Source organism: Chrysochloris asiatica, unplaced genomic scaffold, assembly GCF_000296735.1.
Source record: "Chrysochloris asiatica unplaced genomic scaffold, ChrAsi1.0 scaffold00007, whole genome shotgun sequence".
In the NCBI taxonomy this organism is placed as follows: domain Eukaryota; kingdom Metazoa; phylum Chordata; class Mammalia; order Afrosoricida; family Chrysochloridae; genus Chrysochloris; species Chrysochloris asiatica.
The window spans coordinates 21,969,129-21,990,084 of record NW_006408525.1 but is presented as its reverse complement, the minus strand read 5'-3'; the positions used below and the strand labels follow the sequence as shown (position 1 = coordinate 21,990,084).

At 42.1% G+C, this 20,956-nt stretch overlaps 1 protein-coding gene across 1 annotated transcript; it reads left to right on the top strand.

The window, feature by feature from the left end:
• Positions 1–3,312: 3,312 nt before the first annotated feature.
• On the top strand, positions 3,313–17,972 carry CALCOCO2 (calcium binding and coiled-coil domain 2). The gene is made up of 12 exons (XM_006833655.1): positions 3,313–3,495; positions 7,506–7,608; positions 7,761–7,894; positions 8,633–8,758; positions 9,059–9,147; positions 9,687–9,756; positions 10,616–10,738; positions 10,959–11,045; positions 13,558–13,653; positions 15,727–15,856; positions 16,859–16,887; positions 17,790–17,972. The coding sequence occupies exons 1-12, from the start codon at positions 3,316–3,318 to the stop codon at positions 17,970–17,972; spliced, it is 1,350 nt and encodes a 449-aa protein (XP_006833718.1). The 5' UTR covers positions 3,313–3,315.
• Positions 17,973–20,956: the final 2,984 nt, after the last annotated feature.

Genomic DNA, 20,956 nt, shown 5'->3' with positions numbered 1-20,956 from the left:
AGTCCCTGGGTGGTGTAAACGGTTAAGTCTCTGCTGCTAACCAAAAGGTTGGAGGCTGAGGCTAGAGGCACCACAGAAGAAAGGCTTGGTGATCTAGCTCTGAGAAATGAGCCACTGAAAACCTGTTGACACACTTGGGGTTGCCATAAGTTGGAATCAACTCTTGAGCAACTGGTGAATGAAGGAAAAGAACAGGGAGTATGGTTTTTGGGTTGAGGAACAGGCCCTGAAGTCACTCTTGACTGTTCTTGATGATCCATAGTAAAAAGACTATTACATGCTCAGATAAGTTGGTATTCTAGGCGTGAGACAAGGGTTTGTGCTGGAGACCACAAATAAAAATAGGGAATCCTGGTGTGGAGCTGTAGGATAAGCATTTGACTGCAAGGTCAGTTTGAACTTTAAGGTCGGCAGTTCAAACTCACCAGCTACTTCTTAGAAACCCTATACAGGGTTGCTATGGGTTGGAATCAACTTGATGGCACTTAACAACAACAAGCTAAGAAAGCTCCCTGTTTCCGCTTTCATAACCAAATGTAAGAGAGACTTAGAGGGAGACTTACCCTGACCTGGAATGTGACACACAAACTGACCTCATGTTGAGGATGTAATTAAGCTGTATTACCAAACAGAAAGCCAGTGCATTTCTTAGTTCCTCTTCTCCATCTCAGTTCCTAGTTCACTGCCCTGAAGTTTTATTGCCTTTCTCTGTGACAAGACTAACTTCTGGGGGACTTGGAAGAGATTCCATGCTTAGACTTCAAAATCAAACCAGGGGTAGAGCAGGGAGAGCTAGTGTTTTTGTTGTTCTTTTTGCATGTATATGCAATCTTCCTCTTTTCAACAACTGGATTTGCAAGGAATCTAGTATTTGTATATGCACAGCTGTTTCCTCCTCTGTGTAGTGCTGCAGTGGTTAACTGGTTTCCCTGTAAAAGCCTGCTTTGATTATCAGGAACCCACTAGTGCTAGACTAGCAAGGCATTTAGAAACAATGATGGGTCTCAGTTGTGGGACAAGAAATACCAGATCTTAACAATTAAAAAGACTTGGTTTCTTTTATATATTTTTACCTCCAAAGTAGCTTCCCATCCCTAGTCACATCTGTATGGGGACTTTGAAACACAGATGTTATTTTACACATAGAGATCCAAACCCGCTTGTTCTCCTAATGTGGGCTGCATTTTTCTTTGCTTTTATTCAGTGCTGTTTCCTTCTCTTGGAATGCTCCCATGCCCTCTTGTCCAAATCCTAATCCTGCTTCTTGGCTACTCATCTGAGTCTGCTTACTTCTTGAAGCTTTTCTTCATTTTCCTACCAATTGCATCATACCCTCTTGAACACCCCAGAACATTTTCACGTTTTCCATCTGTCTGGCAGTCCCTTGAATGTTGTTGTTAAGTGCCATCAAGTCGATTCTGACTCAGAGCCACCCTTTATAGGGTTTCTGAGGAGCAGATAGTGCATTTAAACCACCAACCTTATGATTCAAATTGACTTTGCAGTCCATATACCAGGACTCCAAGCCCTTGTATATTTATTGAAATTCCATATTGGACTGAGAGTTGCTTGAGGACAAGCACTGTGTCAGGAAAAAGAAAGCAAAAAGACCACTAACCATTTGTTAAATCTTCTCTGTGCTGACTAATCCTCAACCCTCAAACAACAACACACAAACAAATGAGGTGGCATTTTTATTTGCTGTTGTTAGGTGCTGTTGAGTCAGTTCTGACTCATAGCAACCTATGCACAACAGAACAAAACACTTCGGTGGCAGGTAACAGTCTTCACAATTGGTTGTAACAGTCTTCACAATTGGTTGTTACACTTGAGCCCATTGCTGCTGCCACTGTGCCAATCCATCTCATTGGGGGTCTTACTCTTTTTGGCTGATCCTCCACTTGATCAAGTATGATGTCCTTCTCCCAGAACTGGTCTTCCCTGATAATTATAAAGCAAATGTCAAGACATTAATATTTTTATGCTATCAAATTAAAGCACTGGGGTGGGTTATCTTCCCTGACTTTATGGTCTATTGTTAACTTAGTGGAGTCGGAATTGCTTTGGGTTTGATCTCTATATAATGTACATTTTGCTTTTTACATAGATAACAGACTGCATCGTTTATCCCTGGCCTAACTTCTCATCAACATTGTTGGTTATCAAGTATAGAGTATGTTTAGCTCAGAGAAAATCTTCCAATCCTATGCCACGTTCCTCTTTGTATGATCTGGGTTTTTGGATTATTTGCTCAGCATACAGATTGAATAAGTGTAGTGAAAGAATACAACCCTAATGCATATCTTTCCTGATTGTAAACCATGCGGTATTCCCTTGTTCTGGTTGAAGCACTGTCTGCGTCTTGGTCTTTGTACAGGTTCCTCATGAGTACAATTAAATTGGAATACCCATTCTTTGCAATGTTATCCACAGTGTTTCAGGATCCAGTGTTGAAAGCCTTTGCGTAATCAATAAAGCATAAGTAAACATTTTTCTGGTAGTGTCTACTGTCAGCCAAATCCATCTGACATCAGCAGTGATAACCCTAGTTCCACATCCATTTCTGAATCCAGACTGAATTTGTCAGTTCTCTGTTGATTTACTGTTGTAGCTATTGAAAAATTATTTTTAGCAAAATATTACTTGCGTGCAATATTGTTATTTAAGGAGCTCTGGTAGCGTAGTAATTACAAGTTGGGCTGCTAACCTCAAGGTCAGCAGTTTGAAACTACCTGCTGTTCCATGGGAGAAAGATGAGGCTTTCTGCTCCCATAAAGATTTACAGTCTCAGAAAGCGTATGCAGGGTTCACTATGAGTCAGAACTGACTCCACGGCACATTACCACCACCACCAATATTGTTACTGTTTGATTTCCACATTTGGTGTTATTATTAGCTGATGAGGAAATAGATGCAGAGCCAATTTGGTTACATTGCGCAGCGCACACAGTAATTGAAGTTGGGGATTGAATTTTGCCATTTTGCTTTCAGAACCCTTGCTTGTCACCACTGGAAGGCAAACAGTCTTTCTCTCATTCAGACTAGCTCTGAACAGAACTTAAGGATACATGAGGGTGGTGAGCTAGACATCCGAGGTCAGATTCATATAGCAGAGGAAATTCTGACCTGCACAGTGATTCACAATGAAACAGAAAGCAAGTTGTATGTCCTCAGAACTTGTCAGGCTTTTGCTTTTCTGACTTGCATTGAACCGAATGTTCCCTCCCTGGGTGAGTGAGCAGAAATCACCAGTACTTCAGGCAATCTTTTCTATGCCTTATTCTAGCCCACATCTCATACCGGACCATCCTCACCATGGAAGAGTTCATAGAAGATTCCCCGACATCCGCTGTCATGCTAGACCACTGTCATTTCGCTCAGGTCATCTTCAACAGTGTGGAGAAGTTCTACGTTCCTGGAGGGGACATCACATGCTATTATACCCTCACCCAGCATTTCATCCCTCGTCGAAAGGATTGGATTGGCATCTTTAGAGTAAGTGGATAATTAAGTACCAAGTAATCAAGAACCTGGAGTCCTGGTGTGGCACTGTGGGTTAATGCTCTAGACTTCAAAGTCAGTTTGAACCACAAGGTCGATGGTTCAAGCTCACCAGCCACTCCTCAGAAACCCTATACAGGGTCACTATGGATCGGAACTGACTCAATGGCACTTACCAACAACAATAATCAGGAACCCAGAGGTGAATCTTATAAGCATTTTGTATATTATGTCTGAGCAATTTTAAAATCCTAGACTAAGCTCCCTAATACTTTACCCTTTATACCAATGTGTGCTGTAGGACTTGCATTTTAAATTCAACCTCAGACTAAAAGTATCTGGAAAAGCTGATGAGAAACTGCCTGGTCCAACATCCTGCACCCAAGAAATCTACTCCTAAGGTCCTGGCTTCTTTGTAAAGCGTTCTAACAAAGTGTATGAGTTCCTCCGTGGCCTCTTCCAGTGTCTAATCACGTTGTCAGTTCTAGTACAGAAACTCTTACTTGTTTTATAATCAACTTCCTCTCCTTTTTCCTCCTCTCCCTGACTCTGACACACACACACAGACATGCCACACTCCATCATGAGACTGAAGACAAAGGCCAGATTTAAGTAATTTACACTGCTGAGTCACAGCATCAGTGACCTTTGGTTTGACACATCAGTGTGTCATACGCCTGTTTGCCATTGCTGTTCATCTTGAAATCAGACTTCATTCTTCACTGCCCTGTGAAGGAGCTGTAGCTTGTTCACATCTCTCATTAAATTCTTTTTCCTTAATTGTTTCAAATGCAAGCCTCCTTGATAGAGCTCCGGTGTTTGGAGGTGGGCATAGTTGACAACCAGATGGACACTGGGCAGAATATTGAACCATCAAACTAAAAGATGTTCTAAACCCATAACTGACATAGTAGTGTTGTTCCTCGTAGAAAGAAGATTATATATATATATATGAGTCTCAGTGTCCTGGTGTGGCACTGCAGGGTAATGCACTAGACCACAAGGTCAGTTTAAACCACAAGATCAGTAGTTCAAACCTACCAACTGCTCCTCAGAAGCCATGTACAGGGTCGCTATGAGTCAGAACCAACTTGACAGCATTCAACAAAGAAAGGACACAAATTTTGTTTTTGTTTTTTTAAGAACATATTGTGTGTACTAGACCTTTGAGTTATGGGTGTATGTCTGTGCTTTCTAATCCTTACAGCACAGCACCCCATAAGATGGGTAGTAGTAGTGGTGGTTATGTGCTGACTCATAGTGACTCTGTACAGGGTTTCCAAGGATGTAAATCTTTATAGGAGCAGAAAGCCTCATCTTTCTCCTGTGGAACAGCTGGTAGTTTCAAACTGCTGTTCAAAATATTGAAACTGCTGACCCTGAAGTTAGCAACCTGATGCATAACCACTATGCGGCCAGAGTGCTCCTTGGAGGCCAAGATGGCCAAACTTCATCTCTCATACTTCGGACATATTGTCAGGAGGGACCAGTCACTGGAGAAGGTAAGGTAATGTTTGGGTAAGATGGAGGGTCAGAGAAAAAGAGGAAGACCCCCAGCAAGATGGATTGGCCACGTGGCAGCATCGATGGACTCAAGTGTGGCAACATTAGTGAGCTTGGCCCAGGATCGGGCAGTGTTTTGTTCTGCTGTGCATAAGGTCACTGTGGGTCGGTGCCAACTCTATGGCACCTAGCAACTACAACAACGCTACCAGAGCTCTTTATGGGTAGTAGTATATCTTGTTTATAGATGAGTAAACTCAAGAGAGATGGTGACTTTTCCAAGGTCTCACAGTGACAGCCGCTCCTCGGAAACCCTATACAAGGTCGCTCTGAGTGGGAGCTGACTTGGCGACACTTAACAACAATGAAAACTGGTGACACAGCGCTTACCTCCCAGACCTGTGCTTTCCTGCAGTGTGCTGAATGCCTTTGAACAGTTACAATTAGAGTCAACAGGAGTTTTGTCCTTCATGTTTGTTTTTTATGTGTAGCCTTAGATTTCTTAGCTCCTGTTGTTAAGCCCTGTCGAGTCAATTCCAATGTGTTTCCAAGGTGGTGAGTTTGAATCACTGACCCTGCGGTTCAAACCAACCTTGCAGTCCAGTGCGTATTCTACAGTACTATAACAGAGCTCCGTACTTTCTGGCACCTGGTTGGCACTTAGTATATAGCTTTTTGAGTGGATGCCTATGCTGCATCGTCTCAAGCTAGAAAAACCCACCACCAGTCATCGAGCTTAAAGCAAGTGGTAGTCAGCTTTCTCTTCTTCAAACCAGTGTGTAATCTTAGGCTTCCCTTTGCGTGGGCCTTTAAATGTTTTCAAGGTTTTAAAAGAGGGGAAATATGTCACAGACAAACTGGGATAAGGAGAGTCATTTTTGCCCTAAATCTACTGTAGTGGAGCCACCAAGGTCAGAAATTGCCTATGACTAGCAGTTGTTTCCTTGTTCCCAGGCAGCAGTAATTCTGAGGTCTTCCCAAATGATATTTCAGTCGCAGTGCATTAAGAAGCTCCAGGATGTGAATGAGGACTCCATAAAATTCCCACTTCCTGGACCACTGCAGGTTGCAGTGGCTCTCAGATACTTACAGCAATGGGGTGTGTATTAATGAGACACTAAAACATGCCCTAGTATGTTCTGATGAGCTCTCAGTATAGCCTTTCCAACTCTATAGTTCTTAATATAGAAAAATGGAATTTATTTTTAGTTCTTCTTCTTCCCACTGGGCTCAGGCAGGGTCAAAAGATAACAATAGATGCAATTTTGCCTCTCATTTGCCGAGTCGATCCCTCGAAGACAATGGTTCCTGTCTTCAACAGGAGATTTATGCAGTCTTACATTTAATGAGACAATTTTCCTCTTAGCTGCTCTGAGGCAGGTTTTGCTGGGTCCTTGTCATATGATTTACTGCATTCAGTACCTACAAGGGGACTTTGTGGCCACCAGATTGCTAAGAATTCCTGTTTACCCCTTCCCCATCCATATACACGTATCATTCCAAAACATACATTTTTTAAATGTAGTAGTATAACAATGTAGGATAAACACTGGACTTCTAACTATGTTTACAATACAAACCCACCAAAAAGTTCATCTAAAACCTTATACAAGGTTGCTATGAGTTGGAACTGACTAGGCAGCACTTAACAACACCATGTTTGTATAGGTGGCAAGGCTGAATTGGACACAGTAGAGGACAAACTAGTGCTGAGTACTGGCATAGAAACTCCAAGAACAGTGTAAGAATACAGCAGGGTTAAAGCTCACAGTTCCTCATCACTCAATTCTTGGTCTGACTTGGAGGTGTAATTTTTGGAGTACTTGCACTAGATGTTAAGTAATCAGTTTTTATTTCCTTCTAAGTCTGGTAGTTCGTACTATGTGTACATTTTTAGTTGCACAAGGGGGCTTCAAAACATTCATGGAAAAGTACAATTTTTCATTCAATTTTTCCATGAACTTTTTGAAGCCCCTCATCAGATTTTTTTGCCATATGTTATTGTCATAAGTCAGAAACAAGATTTGATCCATGGTGAGTGAATCTTGGTATAATGAACCCATTCTGCTGTATTTCCAACATGGACAAATGAAGTATTTGAGAAGACCAAAAACCAAGCCAGACCTACTTCCAAGTTGATTGACTCAAAGAGACCATGTTTTGGAAAAAAAAAAGCCTCGTCTTTTTGCTCCTCTACGGAGTTACGGGAGGGTTTGTACTTCCAACCTTGCAGTTAGCAGCCAAGTGGGTATCCTTCAGTGCCACCAGGTTCTTATTTTAAGAAGTTGTTAATTGCTGTCAAGTTGGTTTCGATTCACAGCAATCCTGTATAAGGTTTCCAGGGAGTGGCTGGGGAGTTTGAACTGCCAACCTTGCAACTCAAACTGATCTTACAGTCAAGTGCTTATCCTACAGCACCACACCAGGACTCCATTTTAAGCAGAGCTAGCCCAAATAAGACTTTCCCTTTGGTTCTTTCAAATGCCTTATTGTCTTTGCAGGTGGGATGGAAAACAACTCGTGAGTATTATACCTTCATGTGGGTTACTTTGCCCGTTGACCTAAACAGTGAATCACCCAAACAACAGGAAGTAAAATTCAAAGGTGAGAAAAATACTGAAACAAAGTTGTTGGAGACAGTAGCTAGAAAAGGCTACTTGTCTTTCTGGCACTTGAGCTTTCTGAGACAGATAAAAAAGATTTCTAATTTTCTGAATAGATCTTACTTTGATTTTAAACTTTTGTTGTGTTTTCAGCTTACTACCTGCCCAAGGATGATGAGTATTACCAGTTCTGCTATGTGGACCAGGATGGCGGGGTCCGAGGAGCAAGTATTCCTTTCCAGTTCCGTCCGGAAAGTGAAGAGGACATCCTGGTTGTTACCACTCAGGTCGGTAAACATCTCATCTCTGCATTAGCATTAGCAATTCCAGGACAGGAATTAAGTCTAAATGAGTCAGATAATGTTGGAGAAGTTTTATGTGGTATCAGACCCACTCAGAAATGATATCAAAACCTTAAGAATCATATCAATAAGTGATCTCTTCTTTCTCTAAAACTCTTGTTTCATTTGCTGCTTTTCCAGTTACTTACTTAATTTTTGTCATGCATACATCTTAAATACCACAGTAAATTTATCAGCGCCTTTTTTCCAAGAACATATCTGTACTCTTTGTTCCCAATTTTTGTATTCCAATCACCAAAGATGCAATCAGTGAATCTTGATTGTATCTTTAATCAATTCCAGACTGAAGAACCAACTGGAGGATTTGAACTGCCAACCTGTGGTTCGCAGTCCAGTGCTTATCCTCTGGTGCCACACCAGGAGTTCTCATAGTAATCTTATATAGGGTTTCCAGGACTATAAATCTTGTAAGAGAACGAAAAGCCTCATCTTTCTCCTGTGGAGTGGCTGGTGGGTTTGAACTGATGACCTTGTGGTTAGCAGTCCAATACTTACTCTACAAAGTCCCCAAAGCTCCTTTGCACTTAAATAGATGTACCTATATTAGACTCTGCTCTTATTTAGGGCACAAAGGTGTCACTACAGTGAGTGATACCATTATCTCAGTCTAGGGAATTTTCTTTTAGAGGGTCAAATCTAAGTTTATGGACTACTGTCTTGTAGGAAGAGGTGGAAGAGATTGATCAACGGAACAAAGAGCTTTGTAAAGAGAACCAGGAACTGAAGGACAGCTGTGTCAACCTCCAGAAGCAGAACTCAGACATTCAGCTTGAGCTCCAGAAGATGCAGGTATGATTGCTGGTTAAAGATGAAGTTGGATGATGCTTTTTATCCAACACGATATCTATTTTGCTTGTGGTCTCACCCTCTTATACTACCTTGTTGTCAAGTGCCATCGAGTCAGATCCAACTCATAGTAACCCTATAGGGTTTCCAAGGAGTGGAAACTGACTGTGAGGTCCAGTGCTTATCCTGTGATGCCACACCAGGACTCCAGTACTGCCTTAGATACTCAACAACAACTAAAAAAACACTCATAAAATTGATTTGTCCCTTTGACTTTTTGGTTTTTCTCTTTAGGAACTACAGGAGGAGCTGGAAACCCTAAAGAGCATCAATAAGAAGTTGGAACAAAAAGTGAAAGAACAAAAGGACAGTTGGGAGACAGAGTTGCTTCAGTGAGTTTGCATGTCAGAAACTGCTGCTATATCAGAAATTCTGAGTCTGGGGCTCTCCCCTTTGAATTGGGAACTCTGAATCGAGGTTGGAGAATTGGTATCAGAATGAGGAGAAATGTACCTGAGTTCAAGTGTTAACTTTGTTGTTGTTAAGTGCCATGGAGACCTTGTGGTTCGAAGTCCAGTGCTGATCACTTTAGGGGTTAAATACTGCAGTAGTTTAGTGTCACACAGCCAAAATAGGACGCTCTAAAAGAGACTAACCCACTCACTACACTGACGCATAGCTGGTGACTCTGTGGTACCAGAGAAGCTGGGATGTTTGGCATCCAATCATTTAACCACTGGCCTCGGAAAGAGACGAGTGGATTTAAAGAGTAATTCTGCAGGGCAAGAGGCAACACAGCCTTAAATCATTTAAGGCCAGAGGCGACTGATCAAGAGAAACAATTATTGCTACTTCTCAGTCAGTATCCAGGAATGTAGCATTATATTCTGAGATCAGCATTTGTTTCACTTCGTCATATCTACCTCCACAGACTCAAAGAGCAAAACCAGAAGATATCTTCAGAAAATGAGAAGATGGGAATCAGAGTAGATCAGCTTCAGGTAGGCAATGCTGTACCCTTGTCAAAACGTATATTCTTTTTTACCTTTGCCAACTGCCTCTATTCCCAGGCAGGTGCGTTGCATTCTAGCAAGTGCCTAGTTGTTGTTGTTAAGTACTGTGGAGTCAGTTCCGACTCATAGTGACCCTGTACAGGGTATCTGAGGCTGTAAATCTTTACAGGAGCAGAAAGCCTCATCTTTCTCCCATGGAACAGCTGGTAGTTTCGAACTGCTGACCATGAGATTAGCAGCCCAACTCATAACCACTATGCTACTAGAGTGCCTTAGTGGTGTGTATTTCAAAGCATAATACTCAAGTTTCAGGTTGTGTGCTTTGTTTTGGAACTAAATCTCCCTTCTTTTTAAAAATTGCTGTGGTCCATAAGGAATTGAATAACTTGTTCAATTTATATTTATCATGAACTCTTAGGATGAATGAGAGTCATCTATACACCAATGGTTTTCATACTTTTTTATTAGCTGCAGGTCTACCAAGCAAAACTCACTTAAAAGTCTAGAATGTAAAGCATAAATCGCAGCAGAATCATTCTTATTATTAGGAAGCTGTGTCGTAACGATTATTGATAGAACTTTGCTTACTTAAGTCTTAGCTATTTAGGTTATAAAATTATGAAGTTATAAATTATGGAGTCCTGGTGTGGCTTCAAACCCACCAGCCACTCTCAGAAACCCTATACAGGGTCGCTAGGGGTCAGAACCAACTCGACAGCACTTAACAAGAATAAATAGTGGGCAATCGAGAGTTACTGAAGAAACACATCTCTTACTGTACATTAAAAAAGCATTGCTCCTTTTTTTCTCTTCTCATGTCTTCATATTATTCACTATTTCACCTTAGGTCCAGCTGTCAAGCCAAGAGAAAGAAATGGAGAAGCTTATTCAGAGAGATAAAGATAAGACTGAGAAACTGGAGCATCTGAAAAAGGAAAATGATCAGCTATTTTTCAGTTTAACTGATCAGGTGGAATACACATGTTCTATACTCTGTCTTTACCGTGGATATCACTAACTCAGAGAAAGCCATCTAAAATAAGATCCATACAGAGGTCACATACATAGTTCATGACTTTTCTTGAAAACTATATCCTGCTTGTTAGCTCGGCAAGCCCTTTCCTGGTATTTGTTGGGGTGGAGGGATGTTTTCCCAGCAATGAGACTGAAATCTGTTTTCTGTTTGGCAGAGGAAGCATCAGAAAAAGCTTGAGCAGACAGTGAACGAGATGAAGCAGAAGGAAAGTGCCGCAACAAGGAAGCAGCAGGAGTTAATGGCATGTCTGTCTTTGGATGGCTAAGTGGGAAGGGGCATGAACAGGAGTGGTTAGCCTCTGTTTTTAGGTGGTGGAGGGAGGGGGATAAGTAAGACAGTGTGGAATAGGATTTGCCTCTGGATGCTTTGCTCCGCCCTCTCCATTTTGCCATTTACAAAGCATTTAGAAGAAATGGGTGGCTAGTATTAAAGATGTGGTGCTGTAGGGAAAAGCACTGAACCACCCCGCCCCATGGTCAGTTTGAACCAGCCACTCCTAGGAAATCCTGTACAGGGCCGCTAGGGCTAATGCGTCAGACTGCAGTCGTTTGAACTGCAAGGTCGGTGGTTCAAGCTCTCCAGCTGCTCTTTGGAAACCCCATAGAGGGTCACTATGGGTCAGAATCAACTTGACGACGACAACAAGTCAGCACTGACTCAAGGATGACCCTGACCCCATCTTTAAGGAGTTGTAGGTGCAGACAAACAGGAAAGGATAACAATAAATGTGAAGCTAAATGTATCATCATCCTAATAGCAATTCTCACTACAGATGAGATGGGAATAGTGTGGAAGAGTGGCCTCCTGTTAAAAGACCTGCTGTGTTGAAGTTCTGTGTTCTGCGATGATGTTAGGGCGCGGTGCTGTGGGAGAGCGCATTATCCTTGTTGTTGATAAGGAGTCTCGTTTGTTTGTTGCCCAATAAGTAAAATTTTAAATTTTACTTATTGTTGAGAATGTTGTTGTTTATTGTTAAGTGCCACAGTTTTCCAACTCATAGCGACCTTGTATAAGGTTTCCAAGGAGCAGCTGGTGGGTTTCAGCTGGACCTTGTGGTTGGCAGTCCAGTGCTGACCCTACAGTTTTGTTTCCTGCTCTTTTTTTAAAAAAAAAATTGGAGGATCTGGCAACATTGGAGCCACACAGCAACAGTATCTGGAACTGTTCCTTTAAATTAGCTCATGTGTCCTCCATTTGCTTACATCTTATTTCTTCATACGATAAGCACTGGACTGAGAACCAAAGGTCCACAGTTTGAGCCCACCAGCCACTCTACAAGAGAAAGATGAGCCTTTTTGCTCCCACATAAAGCCTTGGAAACCCTGTACAAGGTCCTTCCCAGTTATGTGACTTGCCTGGCCCTATACGCACATTTGAACTTGTGTTAAATAACAGCACCGTTCAAAGGCTTGAGGCTACGTGGGCGCCCAGCATTTTCACCTCCTGTAACTGCTGTGGTTTCCTTGATTTGCGTGGAGTATTATTCAAGACCTGAGACAGTTGTCTTCCTCACGTATCTTCCCAAAGTCCTCTAACGATGAGGGTTATGTATCTTATACTTCAGGAACCTAGAAACGAGAAATCAGCAGTGGAGGAGCAGTTAGTTCAAGAGGTGGAACAGCTAAAGGCAAAGGTAGAGGCCGGGAAAGCCTTTTTCTTAGAGAAGTACAAAGAGTGTCAGCGACTCCACAGACAGATCAGGCAACTCAGGGCTGCACACTGGTAGGTGACTGAGGGAAGGGGCCCAGGAGAGCAAGGGGTGTGAAGGTTTGTGCTTCTCAGACTTAGCCCAGAGCATTGGACCCCTTTGAGAGGAAGAGACCTTTATCTTTCAGTCAAAAAGAAGAGGGAAAGCCAGAAACTAGTTGGGGATCCCAGTCGATAATGTCCCCAGCTCAGCCATGGGTCTCATGGAAAGGTTTTTGTAACCACTGAAGAGGCTTCTGCGTAGACTCAGATAGTCCTTTCTTATTTCTGCCTTTTGAGGAAGTGAAGCAGGACCAGCAGAGCCAGCAGCAGCCAATGGGGATGGGGAGCAAGGAGCCTACAGTCAGCACTGTCATCCGGTAGCCCCCTCTGGCATTACTACCTCAGGGTCGGCTAGAAGCGCACAGCAGTTTGGGCATCAGCATTCAAATAAAAACTCTTGGAAAAAAACAAAGGACAACTAGTAGGATTAGCTTAAGTGTTTTTGTAAGGTATGCACATGTGTATATGTTTAGGTAGTGGCAGAGCACTGAAGCATGCCTAGGACTTCTGGGGCCATGGAACTGGGAAGTAGAAGATCAGGTGTGCCTTCTTTATAGCCCTGGATGAATGAATGTCTTCCAGGACTCTTTCCTCAGTGCAACTTAAGTCTGGATCTGTATCCTCACACTGCTCTCCCCATAGTGCTTCAAGCTTCATTGAGTGAGATGTCTTCAAAACAATGATGATTGTTTTCATGGTTGGGTGGGATTAAACAAGGCTCCATTTGTCCCTAATTCTGAAAAGTCAGTCTTGAACTTTTCCCTGAGCTTTCTTTTTCTCAATAATGTTGCTTATGCATCTTGATGCCATTTGAGCCATTTTATTGTTAAGTCACTTTTCTATCCATCAGCCCCTGTCCATGGTACCACTCTTCTCTGACCCATTTCTGTCCTACCCCACCCCTTCAGAACACTGGAATCCTTTACATTCCCCTTGTTTTTCCTCTCTTGGACCCAGATTGCAATATATGACCCTAATCCTAATCCTTATTTTATTGTTGACAGGACCAGAACTTTGACCTATCAAAAAGACTAAGTGAGAATGAGTTTATATGTAAAACTCTGCAGACAGAAAATGAGAAAATGGAGGAAGTAAATGAAGTAAGTGTGAACCCGTTGTCCTTGAGTCCATCCCATTCTTAGCACCCTACAGAACAGAATATAGTTGCCCTGGCAACTCAAACTCACCAGCAGCTCCTTGGAAACCCTATACAAAGTCGCTACCGACTTGACGGCACTTAACGACAACAATAGAGTTTCTAGGGCTGTTGTCTTTTTTCTTTTTTTAAAACTTTTGATTGTGAATTGAGTGAAGATTTACAAAGAACATCATTTGCTTTGTTTCATCTCAATGATACAATCGCCTCCCTGCAACAATAGTTATCCTACTCCTCCCTGTGGCTCTTCTTTTATATCTCATATTTCACAAACAAAGCAGAAATAGTTGATGTACGTCCACAAAATCAAAATATATATGTTCATTTAAGTGTCCAAAGGGCACATTCTGCAAGCTAGCCTCCTGCCCACAGGCACACAGCCTTACTCAGCCCATGGGCCTGGAGTCCACAGCTGCTCTAGCTCTCCATCCACCGCCTCTGCTTTTCCACTCATGCTCTTCCTTCTTGATGGTCCTGGTATCACCTGCTCCTGAAATGAAAGACTAACTATTCCCCCTTTTTTAGTTACACATCTTCTACAATTACAGTTGTGACAATTCACAATCCTGCTAAAGGCTATTTATTTTCTTTAACAGGAGCAAACTTTCTCCTGCAGAGAGGCTACTTGGGTTCAAACTGCCAACCTTTAGGTCCCTTTGTTGTTGTTGTTGTTGCTGTGAAGTGCCATTGAATTGGTTCTGACCCATAGCGACCCTATAAAGGGTTTCTGAGGAGCAGCTGGTGAGCTTGAACTGCCAACTTTGCAGTTCAAACGGCTTTACAGTCTGGCGCATTAACCCACAGCGCCACACCAGGCTTCCTTTAGGTTCCTAGCTGAGCACTTAAACCACTGTACCAGCAGGGTGAAAGGGTCTTAGAGAACCCCATAACATGCATAAGGTCTTCAGAGAACAGAGCCGAGTATCTCAGAAATGGTGACAAAATAAAGTTCAAGGGCAGTGGAATGAGACAATTATTCCTAAACAAAGATCACATTTAATCTGGTTTCCTAACTCCCACAAAACCTCCCTGTTCTACAGCTGAAACTTGACTGGGGTGGATATAGTCACCTTACTGTCATTGTAAAAATACAGTGAAACGGAGAAGTCTCGATGAAGATGTAAAGTAGTATTTTTGCTTTTAACTTCATAGCTGGTCTTTGGGGGCACGATATTCTTTGTCTCTTTTGTACTAGTTGGGGACCCATTTCTTTTAGTAAAACATTCCTTTTTTCTCTGCTTCTGACAACCAGCAGTAGACGTGGTGGTCTGTAAAGTGCTGGGCCCATGAATGCTATCTATACATTTCATTCACCCACCCACCCTTTATTTAATCTGCTGTTTGTTAGACACAAAGTTATTGTTGATTGTTGACAGCAGCAAATCAAATGGGTGTATTTGAAATCACCCCCTGCTCTTGTCCAGCACCAAAGATTAGGTGTCCATGCAGTCTCGCAACTACTAAATCTCTACTTCCAGCCGTTCCCCATCTGCCTGGTGCAATTTCAACTTAGATAAGTAAATCTTGAGTTTGAGTTTGAAATCTTGTTTTCCTGGGTTGTTAGGAGTATCCGTGCAATGTGAGGGAAAAGACCTGAGGCTTGGAGGCTCTGTGGAGAAGTATGGGGAAGCCTTCTGAAAAGGGTGGTGGGGCAGCTTTTTGGTTTTTCTAAGACGGGAAGATGGTCAGCTGAATGTTCATATTATATCAAACTTGTTCTTGGGAGGAGATTGAAAGAAGCACCTGCTTTCATCTTAATATAACTCCTCACCCTCAGGCATAAAACTTGTACTCCCCTTCAGTTGGTATATATTCATCGATTTTCTGTATTAATCTCAACAAAATTCAGTGAATATATTTAAATTCAGATACTTGGAACTCAAATCTTTGAAATATTGATGTAGCTGCCTGGTTATTTATCTGGGTTCCTCCAGTGCCCCATTTGAAAACTACCATTGAAATCCCCTACCCAGTTCCTGGTGCTGCCTTTCAACATGTCTCTCTATTCTATCCTTAGTTTCTGAAGAGAGAGAACAGCAGATTGCTGAGTTACATGGGTCTAGACTCCATGCCATATCAAGTGCCTGCTTTAGCTCAAGGAGGTGTGCCACGAAATCCAGGACTTGTGTATGGAAACCCATATTGTGGTAAGAAAACTTGGCCATTCTTGCGAGAAAGGCCCCTGCTTGAACGCCTTTCCTTCCACTAAATTTTTTTTTTTGAAGCTGAGATGCTAATTAAGACCAGTTTCATTGTTGAGACTTGCTGGGCAGAAACCGAGGACCCAATAGAAAGATTGCCAGGCGTGAAGTGTTAATTGAGAAATAAATCTGAATTCAGAAGACGCAAATCAGATCATTCGGCCAGAGGCAGCAGACACAAATTGAGTCCCGAGGCTATATTCCAATTGTATAAATCAGAGAAATGTCTTTATGTAGAAGATATACAAAGCTGAGGAAGCTAATTAAGGTTTAGAGATGGGAACACGAGGGCTGGGTTATTTCACCCAGGAATGGGCAGCCACCCTGTTGGTGTGACTTAGGGTGGGTAGCAGGAATATGCTCCAGAGAGCACAGGAAATGAGGGTGAAAGACACTCTGGTCTTACAAGGACTTGGAGTTCGAGGTGCTTGTCAAACGGAGAGCTCTTCTTTTTTCTCCAAAGCAATATGAAACATAATTTGCTTTTTTAGATAGTTTAAGGCAGTAATTTTATGTTAAGAGTTCCAGCCAAATCTTTGCAGGGTACAAATGAATTTTTTATTTAAGCATTTCATTTTTAAAATACTGTTTGCATGGATGATACAGTCATAAAATCTATCCTCAAGATGGTTTCCTTGTTAGATAATTATTGTTCTTATTAAAACCTTGTTTTTTCTACTCTACTGAAAGTAGCTTTATTCTTCTGATTATATATAACATGTATGTGACTATTAAAAATGCTTTCCTTTTCTGTTCTCATTGACCTTGATATGCCTTCTGTCAGAAGAAATGATACATATATATAAAGGAAAGAATAGGTAGTAGGGAGAAAGGAAACAATGAGGGTTACAGACATTGGGTAGAATACATTTGGACAGTTGGGAACTCTAGGGATGGTGTTTTTTTGTTTATTTTTCACTGAATGAAACCTTTTTTATTTCCCCTCAGGTATCCAAGAAAGTTCTTCTCCCAGTCTGGTAAGTATTTGACCTTGAGATTGTGCATATCCAATCTTTAGAGGAAAATTCACTTCCTGCTCTAGTTTATAAGGAGTGCTGTGGGGTAAGCATTGGACTGCTAACCGTAAGGTCAGGAGTTCGAACCCACCAGCTGCTCTGAGGGAGAAAGCTGAGGTTGGCTGCTCCTGTGAAGATTGACAGCCTCCCAAACCTTAAAGAACTGTTCTCCTCTGTCTTACAGGGGCACTAGGTGTCAGAAGTGACTTGGGTTTGATTTGCTCTAGTCTAGTCTATTGGAGAATGAAGATTAGCATAGTGGTTACGAATTGGGCTGCTAACCTCACGGTTGGCAGTTCAAAACTACCAGCGGTTCCATGGGAGAAAGATGAGGCAGTCTGCTCCCGTAAAGATTTACAGCTTCGGAAACCCTATGGAGGGTCACTATGAGTTGGAACCGACTCCTCAGTACTTAACAACAACAACATTGGGGAACTATCGGGACACTGGTTCTTTTTGATAACTTCAGAAGTCAGCTGGATCAATTTGTTCATTGCTCAAAGCTCCCAAGGTAATCTCTGTGGGGAGAAAGCACAGTTCATTCACTAGTATTCTGCACAAGGACTCTAGCTGTGACATAAGTTTGGTAACATGACGAAGAAAGAGGCATGAACTAGGCAGCTAGCTAAAAAAGGTATGTTGATGTACCCCTTTCAGTGTGGAAGGCAGTTTGACTGCTTCAGGCTTGTTAATCCCAGGGTTAGGGAATGCCCCACTGAAGATATCCCAATAGGAATTCATTCAGTCCTCCACTGCTTATTTGTAAGCACCAATAGGTTCTGACGATCAGTAGGAAACCAGAGAGACAGGGTCTCTGCCACATATAGCTTACAGTTGGCTGCTCTCTCTGCCTTTTCTCCTAGGCGTCCATCACAAAATGCCCCAGCTGCAACATGAAGTTTACTGATGATCTGGATACAGAGGATCATGCTTTGGCGCAGCATGTTCAGGCCCTTTGTTTGGACTGTCCAGTTTGTGACCGGAGCTTTCCAGTAGACCAGAAGCAGATCTTTGAGGACCATGTGTTCTGCCACTCTCTATTTTAGTGTGACAGCCTCGAGAATGTCGGTAGATTCTACACAGCAGAACCTAACATTTCTGCTGTGAGTTATAACTCAAGGTCCTGCCTAATCAGAAATTATTAGGGATTTATTCAGCTCTGCTGTCCCTAGAGGTGGAGTCATTGATTATCTGAAGAATAGCATTGAAGGTCATTTGTCCTCGGTCCTAACTCAGAGTCCTTATTCAGCTGACTGCATTAGATTAGCAAAAAATGGCACAGCACAGAAAGCAGACATCCAATTTGACTACCAAAGATTTCTTCTCATGCTAGTGTCTCAGCTTCCACCTGAAGCATGGTTATGCCTGAACCATAGAAACGAAATGATATATAGAGCACAGCCTGTTTCTCTCCGGACACCTGGTTGGCATTTTCTATTCTGCTCTTAACACACGTAGCTTTTATTGTTAAGTCCTTTCTTAATGATTAGTAGGAATTTTTGGACATTATATGGATCTGAAACTTTTTCTGAACAGGTGAGTTTCAATATGGATAAGTTAATGAGTGACAAACATTGTTAATCACTTTAATACAAAAAATAAATTAATTCTCTATATTAGGGAATTTACGATCTTTTCTTTTTAAGCTCATGGGATTGTGGGAGTGGCCGATCCACCAATGATTTTTCACTCATCTTAACTAGTTAATGAGCGTGTGCTGAGGTGGGGTGAGGGTAATCGAGAATTAATTCGAGAAGTCTGGAACACTGCTGGCTAGCTCTCTCCAGGCTTTACAAGGAGGCAGTGTGGATTTTGGTACCTTTTGTGAACAGAATTCAGTGCCCTTATCCAAAATTGTCTAACTGAACCATGAGAAAGCAATTCCATTTTCTCTCCAGTAGTGTAGTGGTTACGAATTGGGCTGCGAACCTTAAGGTCAGCAGTTCGAAACTACCAGCACTTCCGCAGGAGAAAGATGAGGCTTTCTGGTCCCTAAAAGATTTAGACCCTTGGAAACCCTGTAGAGGGTTGCTATGAGTCGGAACCGACTCCACGTCACATCACGACAACGAAGATCACATGGAAATGATTCTCAGATAGCTAGCTAGCTGCTGGTCATGGAAGAGACTTAACAAAAACTTGTAAATGATACAAAACATGAAGTCATAAGGTTGTATCAAGTATAGCTCTGCATTCCTGCAGATGTTTGATTGGAGTTATGCCTCTAGCTACTGTATTGTCCTAGTCAAAACAATAAAAAAGACCAGGCTTACTGGTCAGAAAGACTGGAGGAACCTAAGACACTGGCCCTTGGTTACCCCTACAGGCCTGGAACTGAACTCAACTGTCATGGCTCAGTGATCAGCCAAGCAGTAGATAGGTCTATAGGGGAAATAACACTGTATTGACATTGAATAGTCAAACATTCATGTTCAAAAGGGCAGCAGTTACGTGAGAATGAAATACAGAAAGGTGCGGGAAAGGAGGTGGAATGGAAAGGAGAAACAGGAGAAAGTGGGATAACTGATCTTAATGGAGGGAATTGCAGTCATTGAAGTGAAAGGGTTGAGTGTAAAACTGATCTCTCTGTAAACCACTCAATTCACAAAAAGTTAGGTGGAACTATATTACTACTCCCATCACCATTTCAATAAGAGGTCTCTTGGATTCATAAGCCTTTTGCCCTCTCAAGAATCAGATGCGACATTCAGACAAACCAGAATAGAAAAGGAATGGGGAGGTGGGAGTTCGAGGTACATCCGCTTCCAGCATATTTCCGTTGCTCCCTGGATTGTTGCCATTTATTTTGGTTCCAACTCATAGCGCCCTTGTATAGGATTTCTGAAGAGTGGCTGATGGGTTTGAACTGCTGATCTTAGCAGTCCTGTGCTTAATCCTTCAGCACCGCCATACCAGGACTTTCGGTACATCAATGGAGGGGGGGAGCAAGGGTGCACATAACCAAATCAGTGAATACCATTCATTTTCAGGTGAATTACCCATCAAGGAGCCTTGGTGTGCAGTGCTTTGCTGCCAACCAAAATGTAAAGGTTCAAATCCACAAGCTGCTCCAGGGGAGAAAGATGGGGCAATCTGCATCTTAAGGCTTTACAGCCTTGGAAATTCTGTGGGACAGTTCCGCTCTGTCCCTACAAGATCACTGGGTTTCCTCATTCTACCCTGAGGACTACCATGATTAGCAACAGCAGCCGGAAACCACTGCTCATTAGCCCCAGCTGCTCGTCCCAAGGCTTGGAAGAGAAATCAGGCTCCTGGCAGCTACTAGTAGTAAAGAAACAATCATCGAGCAATCCCAGCTCCCTCCTCCCACATCTTCTGTAGTTGTAATACACATGCAAAAAATAGCAAGATGTTAATGGGAATATTTGTGCTTATGATGGAAATAGGTTTCCCTTCCTACTTTTTTCCGTAATATTAAAATGTTTTTTCATTTCTTGAGTACATTTCTTGGTGTGGGTAGTGGAAAGTCACCCTGACACATGGTGCCTGGTGAAAAAAAGCTAACCTAAAATCTCAAGATACTCAGTTAACTAGGGCCATTATAGCTGCAGCCCTTTGTCCTGGGCTTACTAAAAATAGGGGTGTATTGGGACTGGCTTGATGTTCAAATAATATTCTTTATAGTGGCAATGATTGCACTGAGCTAACCATATTCTGGAGTCCTGGACTGTAAGGTTGGCAGTTCAAACCCATCAGCCATTCCTCAGAAACTATACAGGGTCACTATATTTCACAGTGTTTTATAGTTTAGAATGTGTTTTACATATTCCATGTGTGCCTCTAGTAACTATCTTAAACAGACAAAGCATGCTATTAACTCCCTTGTTCATACAAGAATAAATTGAAACATGGAGAAAGAAATAAGTTGGTTAAGTGGAAACAGCCCAAATGTCTAACAACTGATGAATGGATAAATAAAATATGGTATATCCATACAATGAAGTATTAGGAAATAAAAATGAGTGAATTACTGGGCGATTTCCTAGCAGATGAAACACAAGAGGCAGGA